Source organism: Mus pahari, chromosome X, assembly GCF_900095145.1.
Source record: "Mus pahari chromosome X, PAHARI_EIJ_v1.1, whole genome shotgun sequence".
In the NCBI taxonomy this organism is placed as follows: domain Eukaryota; kingdom Metazoa; phylum Chordata; class Mammalia; order Rodentia; family Muridae; genus Mus; species Mus pahari.
This window is the reverse complement of record NC_034613.1, coordinates 117041894-117057515: the sequence shown is the minus strand read 5'-3', so window position 1 is coordinate 117057515 and position 15622 is coordinate 117041894. Positions and strand designations below refer to the sequence as shown.

Genomic DNA, 15622 nt, shown 5'->3' with positions numbered 1-15622 from the left:
GCTATGTTCTAAGAGGATTATGTTATCACTGTTTAGGTTACTGTTGGTGTTAGAACCCACTCAGAGTTTGTAAAATGAAGCTATCTGGGAGCATTAGCGTGTGTTGTTTGGACAGAAAAGGTCTCTCCAAACTTAAAACAATTTGGAAATTTTGCTCAAATACTTAGATTCTATGATCTCCTTTTAAAAGTCATAAACCATGGAAATATTGACCTATCTAACATTAATTGGTTAAGAAAAATAATAAGTGCCAAGAAAATAGCTTAGAGAAGAATGACAAAATGCACTAAGGAGGCCAGTCTGAACTTAGGATAAAGAACATTGTCAAAATGAAGTGGAAGACCAGGTATGACAAATGCACTGACAGAACAAGACACCAGACACCAGAGGACTTAAAATTTACTTGGTCATTGTCACTAGCATCATTTAGTGTGGAGAGCTTTGAAGGGGGGCTCTTCTAGGAATTTGACATTGGGCTAGGACAAGAATGTAGGCTCAAGGTCTAGAAAACAGTGACCAGGGAACTTTGTTTATTGCCTTGTTGTTCCTTGACTATTTTGTTTATGCTTTGTTTGTTCCTTGACCTAGAACTGACCCTATTCTTTGTATTTACCTAGAATGATATAAACACAGACTAGAAAAAAATTAAACCTGCTTCAGCTTCAGAACTATCTTGAGTCATGTTTTAATGTTGCCTAATTGTCTTTTCTTTTCTTTTCTTTTCTTTTCTTTTCTTTTCTTTTCTTTTCTTTTCTTTTCTTTTCTTTTCTTTTCTTCTATCCTAACCCCCTCCCTCGAGACCCTGTTGACTGACAGAACTGGCTTGGTCAGTTTAGGTCACTGAAGAGTTTGATAAAAGCAGCTTTGGTAAGTGATGAGGCTCATAAAAAATATGGGAACATACAAATATTGTATTAAGGTATAATTAACTATGTAAAGAATCACATACATTTCAGTGATACAGTCAGTTGTTTTGGACATCTTCCACGATATAGGGAAAGTAAAGAGAAGCAGTCAGATGATAGATTCAAGCAGGCAACTAAGAAGATGATCTAGGATGAATGACAAGAAGAGTCTTAGTAATTTATCCATAGAAATAGGCTGTAAGAGTTTAAGTAGATATAAATGCCAACAGACAGGTACATAGAGGTAAAGTTCTCTCCTGTTTCATTTTTTGTCAGTGAATTCGGAAACAGTTGAGAGGATATGCTGTAGGTATGGGACAGGCAAGAAAACATAAAGTAGTTATTTAAGCAGAGGGAAGACTGAACCAAGAATACATAGTAAGACCACTGAGAAACATTAAGGTTCCATTTGAAGTTCATGATAAATCACTTAAATTAAAAACCGGTAATTATTTTCATACTTCCCTCAGTCAGGAAAACTCAGATAACAGCAGATGCTGGCAAGGATGTGGAGAAAGGGGAACACTCCTCCATTGTTGGTTGGATTGAAAGCTGGTACAACCACTCTGGAAATCAGTATGGTGGTTCCTCAGAAAACTGAACATAGTACTACCTGAGGACCCACTACTGGGCATATGCCCAAAAGAATTTCCAAAACATAAAAAGGACACATGCTCCATTATGTTCATACCAGCCTTATTTATAACAGCCAGAAGCTAGAAAGAACCCAGATGTCCTTCAACAGAGGAATGGGTACAGAAAATGTGCTACATTTATGTAATGGAGTACTACTCAGCTATTAAAAATAATGACTTCATGAAATTCTTAGGCAAATGGATGGAACTAGAATATATCATCCTGGGTGAGGTAACCCAGTAACAAAAGAACAGACATAGTATGCACTCACTGATAAGTGGATATTAGCCTGGTAGCTCCAAATAACCAAGGTATAATTCACAGACCACATGACGCTCAAGAAGAAGGAAGGCCAAAGTGTCCTTAGAAAGGCTTCAGTCCTTAGAATGGGGAACAAAATATTCACGGGAACAAATATGGAGACAGTGCAGAGCAGAGACTGAAGGAAAGGCCATCCAGAGACTGTCCCACTTGGGGGTTCATCCAAGGTACAGTCACCAACTCCAACACTATTGTGGATGCTAAGAAATGCTTGCTGAAAGGAGCATGATATAGCTGTCTTCTGAGAGGCCCTTCCAGAGCCTTACAAATACTGACACAGATGCTCACAATGAACCATTGGACTGACCACGGGGTACTCAATGATGGAATTAGAGAAAAGACTGAAGGAGCTGAAGGGGTTTGCAACCCCCTAGGAAGAACAGCAATATCAACCAACAAGACCTCCCCCCCCCAAGAGCTCCCAGGGTCTAAGCCACAAACCAATGAGTACACATGGCTCCAGCTACATGTGTAGCAGAGGATGGCCTTGTCAGGCATCAGTGGACTAGACAGATGCCCCAGTGTAGGGGAATCCAGTGTGTGGAGGTGGGAGTGGGTGGGTAGGAGGAAGAACACCCTAATAGAAACAGGGAGAGGGCGGATTGGATAGGCGATTTCTGGGAGGGTGGAGCCTGGGAAAGGGGATAACACTTGAAACGTAAATAAATAAAATATCTAAGCAGCAAAAATACAGGTGACAAAGCACAGATGAATCGATAGGTTTAAATAGGGTTGTGATTTTCACAAGCAAATAAGATAAAGGGAGAAAGGATAAAAACAATCAAGATGTTATATATGGAAATTATCATAACAATTGTTCACTATATTTAAATATTCTAGGTGGGATAAGAGAAAGAAACAGTGCAAAATTATGAGTTACCTCAGATTCTCAACATCAGCAAATTATTGGAAATAGGATATAGAAAAATAGGGTATGCTCTTGCTCTTCCCTTCCTGCTCCCACTCTCTCCCCATTCCCTTCCCTGCTCTCTGTCCATATGCTAATGGCTGGCCTCTACGCCTCTACTCCTCTACTTCTCTTCTCTTCTCTTCTCTTCTCTTCTCTTCTCTTCTCTTCTCTTCTCTTCTCTTCTCTTCTCTTCTCTTCTCTCTCTTTTTCTCTCTCTCTGCCTTTCTCCTCCTCTATTACCCTTTTGACTCCCCTCCCCATGCCCTGAATAAACTCTATTCTATACTAAGGAAAAGAAAAATAGTGTATGGAAGCAAGAGAGTAGAAATAAAATGACGTCATTCAATATTTTATACTTCAGGCGATCTACCACATTTCTTATGTTCCTCTTCCTGTTCCTGAGTAGATTTTCACTTTTCAGTGTACAGAATAGGTTAAAACCATAATTCTTACAAAAAATAACTACAGAGCACTAATTCCCTAAAGATTGTGTTATGATACAAGGCATGAAACATATAGAAGTACATATACACACCAATATTACCCATATTACAATTGGCTTCTTTAAATCAATTTGCATTTATACTTACAAAATATAATCTATTAATTTTATGAAGTAAAAATCCTGCTAACTTACAAAGAATAACTACATGCTTCTGTCTAATAAGCTAACTGAATAGAGCTATATTTAATTAATATTATGCAATAGAGTGGTTATATTTGTAAATTATACAGCTGATGTACAATAATTTCATAATATTTTCTAAGATGCAGCCTATCTAATTTGCTGTTAATGGGGGAGAAACAAAGTACAATTGCCATGCGTTTGCTATTTTAGGTTATATATAATTTTATAAACAAACACATTATCAAATCATTAGTATCAAAAAATTAGTATCAAAAATAATTAAAGCAAGGTCTCTTAAATGTAACAGAAAATAGGTCAAAAATAGGTAATTGCATTTCTTTTCATCCTACATGGACCAAATAAGATATTGCTACTGTCTCAAGACCCTGCTGTACAATCTTGAACTTTTCTGGGGTCAATTAATTCTATAAGATTCAGGCTTTCATTTTTCCAACAAGAAACTATCTGCTCGCCGGGAAATTGCTACCGAGGCAACCGACTTGTTGACACTTAACTTTTCAAGGATCAATAGTTAGGCTGGAATTGAATTATGAGAACTGTTCGATGTCCTTGAAAATTTCTTGGTAACCATGGTAGAGAGGAAGCCACAAGGGTAGAAGGTGATAAAAACTATTTCTTACTGTCTAAGATCAACTAGGATAATCACTTTTTAAAAGATGTAGCTTTTCTTGCTATATTGCATAAAGTGAACACTATAAGAGCAAAAACCCACAAATTTATGGTGTATTTGTATTTATTTCTTCTTTTATATGCTAGAATAATTCAAACACATTCAGAAATTAAGAAGACAATATACTGAATTGCTGTGCACTAATTATAGATATTCAAGAATTAACAACATATTACGTATTTTACTTAGAATAGTTCTATTCTCTTCAAATTTTCTGATAGTGTCCCTTGCTAGTATAAAAACTACTCAAATATAACTTAATAAATTATATTTGGATCATCAAAAACAAATGTCATGCTTTTTGATTGAATAAACAAGGGATTATCTGGAAAGAATTTGTGATACATTAAGGTTTATAGGCTTTAAATGGTTTCCTTGATTATTAAAAATCAGAATAACTAAGGTATAGTCCGATTTAACAAAAGGGTTCCTTCATAAATTTATGTACTTATTGCACAGTAGTGATCATAATGTGTTTCTGCCTCCAACTGGTTATCTGCATTCAGCTAAGGCTACCCTAAAATTAGAAAATCGCTACAGATATTCATTTATATTCCCTCATTCTTTTTAATATGCATAAATTCACTCTGGAATTATTGGATTATAGTTTTATCTACAGATTAAATCACCTCATGCACCATTGGTGAGTGTGATATGTGGTATCAAATAAGATAGATTTCATCATTGTCACAGCATTGAAAAAGTTAATTGCAAGGATGAGGGTGGAGAGATAAGGAAACAATTTTTGGATTAACACTGCCTGCCAGCCAAAATATGCTTCAGTCCTCTACTATTGCTCTGTTAGTAGCTTATTTTCTGAGATTGAACAATGAAATATTTTAAATGACAGAAAATAGAAGTAGATGAGAATGAAGATTTTCAACTTAAAGTGTCAGCAAATATCTTCAACAAAATTATAGATGAAAACCTCTCAAACCTAAAGAAAGAGATGCCCATGAACATACAAGAAGCCTACAGAACTCCAAATAGACTTGACCAGAAAAGCAATTCCTCCCAACACATAATAATCAGAACAACAAAGGCACTAAATAAAGACAGAATATTAAAAGCAGTGAGAGAAAAAGATCAAGTAACATATAAAACCAGGCCTATTAGAATTACTCCAGACTTCTCACCAGAGACAATGAAAGCCAGAAGATCCTGGACAGATGTTATACAGACACTAAGAGAACACAAATGCCAGCCCAGGCTACTATACCCAGCTAAACTCTCAATTACCATAGAGGGAGAAACCAAGGTATTCTATGACAGAACCAAATTCACAAAATATCTTTCCACAAATCCAGCCCTTCAAAGGATAATAAAGGGAAAGTTCTCAAATAATAAATATCTTGCTGTAATTCAAGTGAGTAGAGAATATTACTTCATGTGTCGTATCTTGAAACTTAAACATAGTCAGGCCTACAGAGTGATTTCTAATGAAGTCAATAATCATGGATAAATCATTAATGATTACCTTAAGATGACACTACATTTGGAATTTTGGGTGAATATTGACATTGTGAATTTAAGAATATTTTTGGGTTCTCGGAGATGATCCTATGCCATAGCGCTCCATACCCAAATATGTATTGCCTGGAGAGAGCTGGTCTCCCAGGAATGGTGGCACACCTGTGAGAAAAAGTAAGACCACCACTTCTGCTCCAAGTTTCTTGACCAGGGACCTCAGAACACAGGAACTGAGGAGAAGCCTGTTTTTCTTCTGTGCCCTGATTTGACCCTATGCCACAGCTCTCCATACCCGAATTCCTCCCAAAAAGAACTGGTATCCTAGGAGCACTGACACACAGGCTTACAGGAGTGACAATCCACAGTCAGAGACAACAAGACCAGCTAACACCAGAGATAACCAGATGTTGAGAGGCAAGGGCAAGAACATAAGTGAGAAAAATGAAGGCTATATGGCATCATCAAAACTCAGTTCTCCAACCACAAAGAGCCCTTGATATCCCAACACATGAGAAAAGGAGGCTCCAATTTAAAATCACATCTCATGATGATGATAGAGGACTTTAAGGACACAACACCCTCAAGGAAATACAGAACACAGAAAAACAGTTAGAACCCTTTAAAGAGGAAACACAAAAGTCCCTTAAAGAGTTACAGGAAAACACAACCAAACAGGTGAAGGAATTGAACAAAACCATCCAGGATCTGAAAATGGAAATAGAAACAATAAGGAAATCACAAAGAGAGACAACCCTGAAGATAGAAATTCTAGGAAAGAGATGAGGAGTCATAGACACAAGCATTCACCCACAGAATACAAGAGATAGAAGAGAGAATCACAGGTGCAGAAGATACCACAGAAAACATTGACACAACAGTCAAAGAAAATGCAAAATGCAAAAAGCTCCTAACCCAAAATATCCAGGAAATCCAGGATACAATGAGAAGACCAAACCTAAGGATAATAGGTATAGAAGAGAGTGAAGATAGCCAACTTAAAGAGCCAGTAAATATCTTCAACAAAATTGTAGAAAAAAAAAAAAACTCCCCTAACATAAAGAAAGAGATGCCTATAAACATACAATAAGCCTACAGAACTTCAAATAGATTGGACCAGGAATGAAATTCCTCCTGTCACGTAATAGTCAAAACACAGAATGCACAAAACAAAGAAACAATATTCTACGCAGTAAGGGGGAAAAGTCAAGGAACATACAAAGGCCGACCTATCAGAATTAGACCAGAAACTAGAAAGCTAGAAGATCCTGGGCAGATGATATACAGACCCAATGAGAACACAAATGCCAGCCCAGGCTACTATATCCAGCAACATTATCCATTACCATAGATGGAGAAATCAAGGTATTCCAAGACAAAACCAAATTTACACAATATCTTTCCACAAATCCAACACTACAAGGAAAACGCCAACACAAGGAGGAAATTATGCCCTAGAAAAAAACAAGAAACAATATTCTTTCAAGAAACCCAAAAGAAGATAACCAAACAAACATAAAAATAACATAAAAAATAACAGGAAGCAACAATCACTATTCCTTAGTATCTCCTAACATCAATGGACTCGATTCCCCAAAAGAGACAAATAACATAAAAAATAACAGGAAGCAACAATCACTATTCCTGTATCTCCTAACATCAATGGACTCAATTCCCCAAAAGAGAAATCAACTAACAGTCTGGATATGTAAATAGGACACAGCATTGTGCTGCATACAGGAAACATTCCTAAGTATTAAAGACCGACACTACCTCAGAGTAAAGGGCTGGAAAACAATTTTCTAAGCAAATGGTCCCAAGAACCAAGTTGGAGTAGCCTTTCTATTTCTAATAAAATAAAATTTCAACCAAAAGTTATCAAAAAGGATAAGGAAGGATACTTCATACTCATTAAAGGAAAAATCTTCCAAGAACTCTCAATTCTGAACATCTATGCTCCAAATTCAAGGGTACCCACATTCATAAAAGAAACTCTGCTAAAATTAAAAGCATGCATTACACCTCAAACAATAATAATGGGAGAATTCAGCACCCCAATCTCATCAATGGACAGATCATAGAAACACAACCTAAACAGGTACACATTGAAACTAACAGAAGTTATGGACCAAATAGATTTAACAGTTATCAATAGAACATTTCCTTCTAAAACAAAAGAATATACTCTCTTCTCAGCATCTCATGGTATATTCTCCAAAATCAACCATATAATTGGTTACAAAACAGGCCTCAGCAGATACAATAAGATTGAAATAATCACATGCATCCTATCAGATGACCACAGACTAAGACTGGTCTTCAATACCAACAAAAACAACAGAAAGCCCACATACACATGGAAGCTGTACAATGCTCTCATCAATGATCACTTGGTCAAGGATGAAATAAAGAAAGAAATTAAAGTCTTTTTAGAATTTAATGAAAATGAAGGTACAACCTACCCAAACTTATGGGACACAATGAAAGCAGCGCTAAGAGGAAAACTCAGCTCTGAGTGCATCCATAAAGAAACTGGAGAGAGCATACACTACTAATTTAACAGTACACTTGAAAGCTTCAGAACAGCAGCAGCAGCAGCAGCAGCAGCAACAACAACAACAACAACAAAAGTACACCTGAGAGGAGTAGAAGCCAGGAAATTATCAAAATCAGGGCTGAAATCAACCAAGTAGAAACAAAAAGAACTATACAAAGAATCAACAAAACCAGAGTTGGTTCTTTGAGAAAACCAACAAGATTGATGAACACTTAGCTAGACTAGCCAGAAGCCATAGAGACAGTATCCAAATTAACAAAACCAGAAATGAAACTGGAAATAGAACCACAGAAACTGAGGAAATTCAAACAATCATCAGATCCTACAACAAAAGCCTGTATTCAACACAACTCGAAAATCTGGATGAAATTGACAGTTTTCTAGACAGATACCAAATACCTAAGTTAAATCAGGATCAGGCAAACTATTTTAACAGTCCCCTAACCCCTAAAGAAATAGAAGCAGTCATTTAAATTCTCCCAACCAATAAAAGCCCAGGTTTAGTGCAGAATTTTATCAGACTTTCAAAGAAGACATAATACCAATGCTCTTCAAACTTTCCCACAGAATAGAAACAGAGAGACCACTACCCAATTCATTCTATGAAGCCACAGTTATGCTGAGTATTCTCTCTTGGAAATAATTGGTGTTTGTCTAATTAGGAATTTGTCACAATTTCCTTTCATAGAGGACTTCACAACAGAATTTTTTCTACTTCTATCATATTTAATATTCCAAATAGATTTTAAAAACTGGTCGAGTGCATATTACTTTTAGTTTCAGAATGTATCATGTATATTTAAGATGTATTTATCTATTATAAATTATTTTAATGACTTAAAAATGTCAATACTGAGTTGTGTATTTTAAAATAAATTTAGTTTAATAAAAATATGAAAAATCCTCACACCCTTCAAAAAAGAATATTTTTGGTAGCCATAAATTTTACTCCATTCATCTATATTAACTGATATTATCACTTGGAACATATTTGGTGTGGCTACTACTAGGTCAGAAAACCAGGTTTATTATTTACCACTGACTGCTACTTGTGCCATTGTCATATACTAGAATATTAATTTTTATTACCTTTTACATTAGCATAAAAGTGAGGTGTTCTACTACTAGATGTGTGTGTGTGTGTGTGCATGCGTGTGTGTGTGTGTATGTGTGTGTGTGTGTGTGTGTGTGTGTGTGTGTGTGNTGTGTGTGTGTGTGTGTGTGTGTGTGTGTGTGTGTGTGATTGCATTTTTTCTAGAATAATTCCTACTTCTCTGAGTTGAAAAGACTGGTAGATTCCTGTAGAATGATGTTTCCCAAACTTTGGTGAGCCTTGCTAAGGAACTTATCGGGGTTATTTTTTTCAAAGTTTCACTCATCCAAATTTTTTCTTTGCTTCCTAGGGCCTGCTGCACAAATGAAATAAGTCACCAATTTGTTTAAGGCCAAGCCTCTAATACTGATCTGCCTGCAGTTAAGGTGCCACTGGATCATATGGTATCAATAAAAGTTATAACCCAAACCAATTTGATGTGAAATAGAAAGAGGGGACCATTGTGGAAAAGATAAAGGCACACTGAGAATCTCTAGGACCTCTATAATATTTCTTCAGTATCAAAAGAATTGTCCACAAAATACCACAATGCTTAGGCAGTAAACTAATTGCCTAGAATACAGAAGACCATGGATTTAATCTCAAACATGGCAAAAACAAACAAACAAACAAACAAAAAACGTACACTGCTTTCTTAAAAGTGAATACACTGTAGGGTGAAAACATAGAATCAGTAACAGCCTAGCACTCATTATTCCTAGCCTACAAATGATGGGTCATCTAGTCTTGTCTAGTCTCTATTACAAAGAATTTGGGCTCTAAAGGAAATGGGTGAGTCTCAGTCTATGACAGTATATATACAAGATAAGTCTGGAGCATCTTTCAGTAATGTAAGGAACTGATTATAGAAAGAAAAACTACCCAGCAAAGATGAGATTATATCAAAATGAAATAGGAGCCAACTGAAGGAGCTTCCAATTTCTAAATTTAAGAGATCTCAACAAAGAAAAAATAGTGGAGTTTACTGTATAATATAAATATACATGATAAAAAGCAATTGACTGAATAGATAAAAGGAATAGGAGAGACCAAACTTCTATAGGGAAGAATTATAGTTTATATCAATATTCTGTTTTGATGGGGGTGGACTATCGTTACCCACTTCTAAAGGTGGGCTGTGAATAATGACTTTCTTCCAAAGACTACAGTGAGAAGCCTGATGTGATAGCATAAGCCTATAATCCCAACACTTGGGAGGCTGAGGCAGAAAAGCTACAGGTTCAAGGTCAGTTTAATATATATAGCTAGTTCCAGAATATTTAAGAAAGGGCAGAGTTATTTGTAACAGTAAATAAAGATAAATGCTACTTCAAATCAGGTGATCAAAGTCAACACCAATAGTCATATCATATTGATTATTTGTAACCTTGATATACTATTATGATGATGGACTTTTGCTAAGAGTAAGGGTTGAAAAGGGAAAAGGGAAAGAAAGGAGACAGCAAGATTGAGGACAGTTGTATAGTAGAGGCAGTAACCAATAACTAGTTCATTATTTCAGTCAAGAACCTTTGCATAGTGGGATAATGCTTTGTAAAGGAAGTGACCATTTATGAAAACAAACAGATCAAAAGCAAGTAGGTTAGAAGAAAAATGAAGCACTTTTGATCTGCAGGCTTCAGTGATGGTGAGGATTAATAAAGGGCAAGGAGGCAGCAAAGAGTAGTGATATCCTGGAAAACACAATGTCATTCTTTTAAAAAGTGAATGTCATCTATTTCTTAGTTGTGCCAAAGCTGCACAAGTAGAGTATATTGCCTATCACTAAGGAATCAGTACAAATAATTGCTGCTTTTGCTGTGACCATGGGGATTCATATTACCTTCAAAGGAAACTAACCTCTCTATCTGTTCCTCTCAGTACTCCTCTTCACATGTGCACAAAAGTGATTCTAAGGCTTCAGGAGGTTTCTCTATTTATACACTACCTTGTTCTCTTGGCCTTTAGAACAATGAGGACTCACCAGGGAGTTCCAAGTGCTTTTGATGAAGAAGTGGCATAGCTTTACACCTGAGACAAAAATAGAAAGGGTCTGTATTTCCAAGAAGTTAAAAATCAAATAGTAGAGTGCAGGTCCCCAGTGAAAATGGCAGAATTGAAAGGTGAGTTAAAGGTCATTTCAGCTATGTACTTTAATACCAAATGTGGTCTCTATCTGAAATGCTAGCTCCTAGGTTATAATGGTGGGCTGTGGAGGGAGATCACAGGAGCCTCTAAGGTAAAATAATTTGCTTCTTATTGTAAATTTCTGGCAAGAGTTAGAGCTATTATCTTCAGAATATAGGATTCAGAACTTCAGGATGACCAAGTGTTTATTGAGTTTTATGCTGAATTCTTAGACAGAGTAGAGTTAAGATCATTTGACAAATTGTGTGGATAGTACCAGTAGTTCATTTGTTATGAAGTCTTTGGACAGCATTTGAAGCTTCTTTCCATCAACAAGGGAGGCAAGACCTTGGCCTAATTGATATGTGAGGCTAGTTCCATGGCCAGGCACCAAGATCATTGAGTCAATTGCCTCTGTAGTAAAATAATTGTTACTATAAGACCCTGAAACAGGGGTGGAGTTAGGAAAGAAATGGGTCACACAGTGTTCTAAATTAAAGAAACACAGTAAATAAGAGTCCTACCTTGTGACAATCTGATAAGAATGTGGCATATATTTCTGATCAATCACTGAACTTGAGTCTACTGAATTTCTTCAGCTGCTTGCTACACAGTGTGAATCACTCCAGCCACCATTCTAACACAACATTCCAAAACAACAAAAACAAAAACCTACAATGCACATGGTTGAACAACATTTTCATATGATACTTACCTTAAAACACAAGTGTAGAATCCACTGTCTTGTTCCTCAGCTGAGTGAAACCATATGGCATCTTCCTCTTTACTCATCCTGACCTCTGAAAAGATGATGGGCTCTTCCAAGTCACCTTTGTTTCTGTACCACATGAGCCTGAGCCCGGTACTCTGGGCCATGCTGTAGTTGGTGCGGATATAACTGTAGAAAAGGGCACATTTCACTCGGACAGGTTCACCTGCCAAAGCCATGTATGTCTTGAGATCCACCGACCAATCAATGCAGCCATCCACTGAAAGAGAACAAGACAAGACATGAGATATGGGGAACGTCATGTATAACAACAGCAATTGCTGCCATCATGTATATGGAACTTTCTGTGAGTCGGAGCTTTAGAGATGGCTTTATTTAATCCTCTCAGTGGAGGAGATAGTTCAGCATCTTTGTTAGACTTCAGCAAGTAAAGATGCTGTTCTAGCTTTGTGTTCTTAAGACATTTTCCTATCCTCTACAGCAACTTTTAGGTAAAACATCATGTTAGCTAATCCCCCACACACCCCGCACAAAAGGCTCTCTAGCAATCCACATATGCCTACACGATTATCCTAGAGCTGCACAGAAGTAGGGTGGCCTGCCATGTGAATCACTCCAGTTAACCAGAAAATCTTTTCTCTGTGAGATCCTATGAAACTATACTACTGGTCTGACACTGACCTGCCACTTTCAGGTCATTCTGACTCTTTGGCAGGAGTCTTATAAAACAAGTATTACTAAGAAAACCCTGCCCAGACCAGGCCCAGTCATGGATATTAACACTTACATTCATACTTTACAGATGAGAACACCGAGATTCACTTAAAAAGATCCTACCCAAGGCCACAGAGCTAATAAATGGTTAGAACACAATATCTGACCAGACACTACATACATTCTCAACTCCTACTTTATACTACCTATGTGTTATTTACTTGCTGTTGAGCAAGCAATAGTAAGATTGTAAGTGCTGGACACCTAAACTGATTACTCCCCAACACACACACACATATACAAACACACACACACACACACACACACACACACACACACACACACACACACATATCACCTATTAATAGCAGATACTCGAACATAGGTTGATTTTTCTTTATATTCTTAGGCCTGCCTTACTGCTTAGGTGGCATATGCTAATAGGGAAGTTTATTAATGTCAATTTTAATCAGATAATACTGAGTGGATAAACTTCTTTTTCCAGAAGGATTAAAAATAGATTCAGAAGCCAATTTAGTATGCTACTCAATACAACTAGCATAGGTATTATACCTCCGAATGCCTAGTGGTTTTTCAAGAATCCCATCAATCGGATGCTGTCCCTTTATATTATCTGATTACCCTTTCTAATCATATCATAAAAATGTGTAAATTCTTCCATTTTAAAAATGATATTTTTTGGCTTATAATTCTGTAGGCTGGTCTGTTTCCTTTTTCAGATGTTGGGAACTCCAAGTCCAGTGTGTTTAATCTTTTAACCTCAGTTGACAGGGAGCTTAAAACCAGATGCAATGCTCAAATGTAATAACTATCATACTTCAAAGTTTCACTTTCTCTATATGAAGGGTTATTGAACCAGGGTTCAAGGGCACTCAAGGGAAAAGTACCCTAATAGGCTTTAGACTGTTGGCAAAAAAAAATGTGCCTTTTCATATAGGCATACTTTTCTTGGGAGATTTTGGACTACACTTCATTAGATTGTCAAAGGCACGCATTGCTTAAAACTCCATGGTTTCTTTTGCATAATTGTTGCATGGTTTTGCAGATCAAACCTATGGCCTTTTGCAGGTTATTCAAGTATTCTGAGATTGATTTACACCTATGCATGGTTTCCTATTTTGACTACCCTGGTTCATATAAGATTTTATGTCAAGCTCCTCAAGTAGTATGTGAAGTATCAGAACAGTAATGGTTTGCATTAACAAATTTGAGTTAGAAAATAATCTCAAATTGTGTAATTACCATCTTGATAGAAAAAAAAAGATTTTTTTCATTTCCTTCTTTAAGTCCTTCAGTTTCCACCTCTAACCTCGCTGTTATATAATATAGATCACTGCAAGATCAAGCTATATTTCTCAATCTTAGCAGGCTAGTTTTGCCTATAAACTATGAGGAATTGTTGCTACTAAAGATAATAAAAATATTTTCTCCTGAATCACAGCAGCCATGCTCAAGAACAATTTGTGACATTTAACTGCCATTACAATTAGCTTTATCACAGAGACCTTGAAAACAAACTGAAAATTCATTTCAGTTTGAATACCTCCTGAATCCAATGCATTTAGTTTAATAGATGTATGGTCCTTTGCATCTTCTTCCTTTGTTCTAGACATCAGTGAAGGAGTATTTATAAATAAGGTAGTCAACAGCCAAAACAAACAAACAAACAAACAAACCAGAAATTTAGCAACTAGGGGGAAATAAAATTTCTAATTATCATTCTTTTAATTTTTTTGTTTTTAATATTCACAATACATGATTGCACCATAGCCTAATCCAATAGACCTAAAGGTCTTTTCCTTTAAGATAAACAAAGTATATGATGCTAGGAATTCTGAAGGCTCACCAGATCCCAAATATTATTTTCTCCAGAAAACACACTAGGAGAGATTCATTTCTATGAGTGAAGGTATTGTAGCGTTCTATCTTCAGATAATTTGGCTACTACTAGATTCTAACAAGGTGGTTTGATTTGTTTTTATTGGATTTCTATTCTTAGCCATTTACCTGAGGGAAAGGAATAGGTGGCAGAAGGTATAGTACATTAAGTTTTAGATTTGGGACGAGTGAAAGCAGCTAAAATGTAAAGAGTGAAGTTCAAAGTCTAAAAAATCAGGTATGATCCTAGTATTATGGAACTGAAATCTTAAGATTTAGTAAAAAGCACAGAGAGATGTCAGAGGATTGCAAACAATGGAACAATAGTTCACACATGACTGAATTTTCAAGTGCCACCAGGAGTCACAAGTGTAAGTTACATTGATGCCACAAAGAGATGGCAATAACACATCACATATCCAGGGTCATTTGCATGCTGAATGGCCATACATTTTTGGAAAATAACTGAAGAGATGCATCTGTGATGCAGCTGGCAAATGTGTAGACTATAGCCAAGGAGTTTGCATGGTGGAACTGAGTAGTCTACACAGGAGCCCCCAGAGTAGGCTAGCCTGTGAGATTGACCTCATCAACCTAGCATCCCGCCCACAGAGACATTCAGCCCTATTCTATTCACAATTCCAGTGGCAGCTCTGGAAGTAGACCTCCCACGGGGCTTCCGCGAAGTGTTTTCCATATAGACTGGATTCTCTCACAGGTGATTTTATAACTGGGTCTCTCTAATTCATTACAAGTGTGAACAGAGGCACCACAGGCAGGGAAACACTGTTTTCCTCCAACTGGTGAAATTCTGCAGTTGGCAAAGTTTATTACAGAAAAAAAAAAAAAACAGATTGAAAATATAAAAGGGTACCTCCTTAAAGTCTCATGCCTACCACCTTGATTCAGATCTCTGGAAGGTTTACAAATAATTATTCTTGATT

The 15622-nt window shown here is 36.6% G+C and overlaps 1 protein-coding gene across 1 annotated transcript in view; it reads right to left on the bottom strand.

The window, feature by feature from the left end:
- Il1rapl2 (interleukin 1 receptor accessory protein like 2) overlaps nucleotides 1-15622 on the bottom strand; it is a 1246644-nt gene that overhangs the window by 650397 nt on the left and 580625 nt on the right. Inside the window, exon 3 of the mRNA XM_021187858.2 lies at nucleotides 12051-12324. Within this exon, the coding sequence (XP_021043517.1) occupies nucleotides 12051-12324 (274 nt within the window). The remainder of the gene's footprint in view (nucleotides 1-12050; nucleotides 12325-15622) is intronic.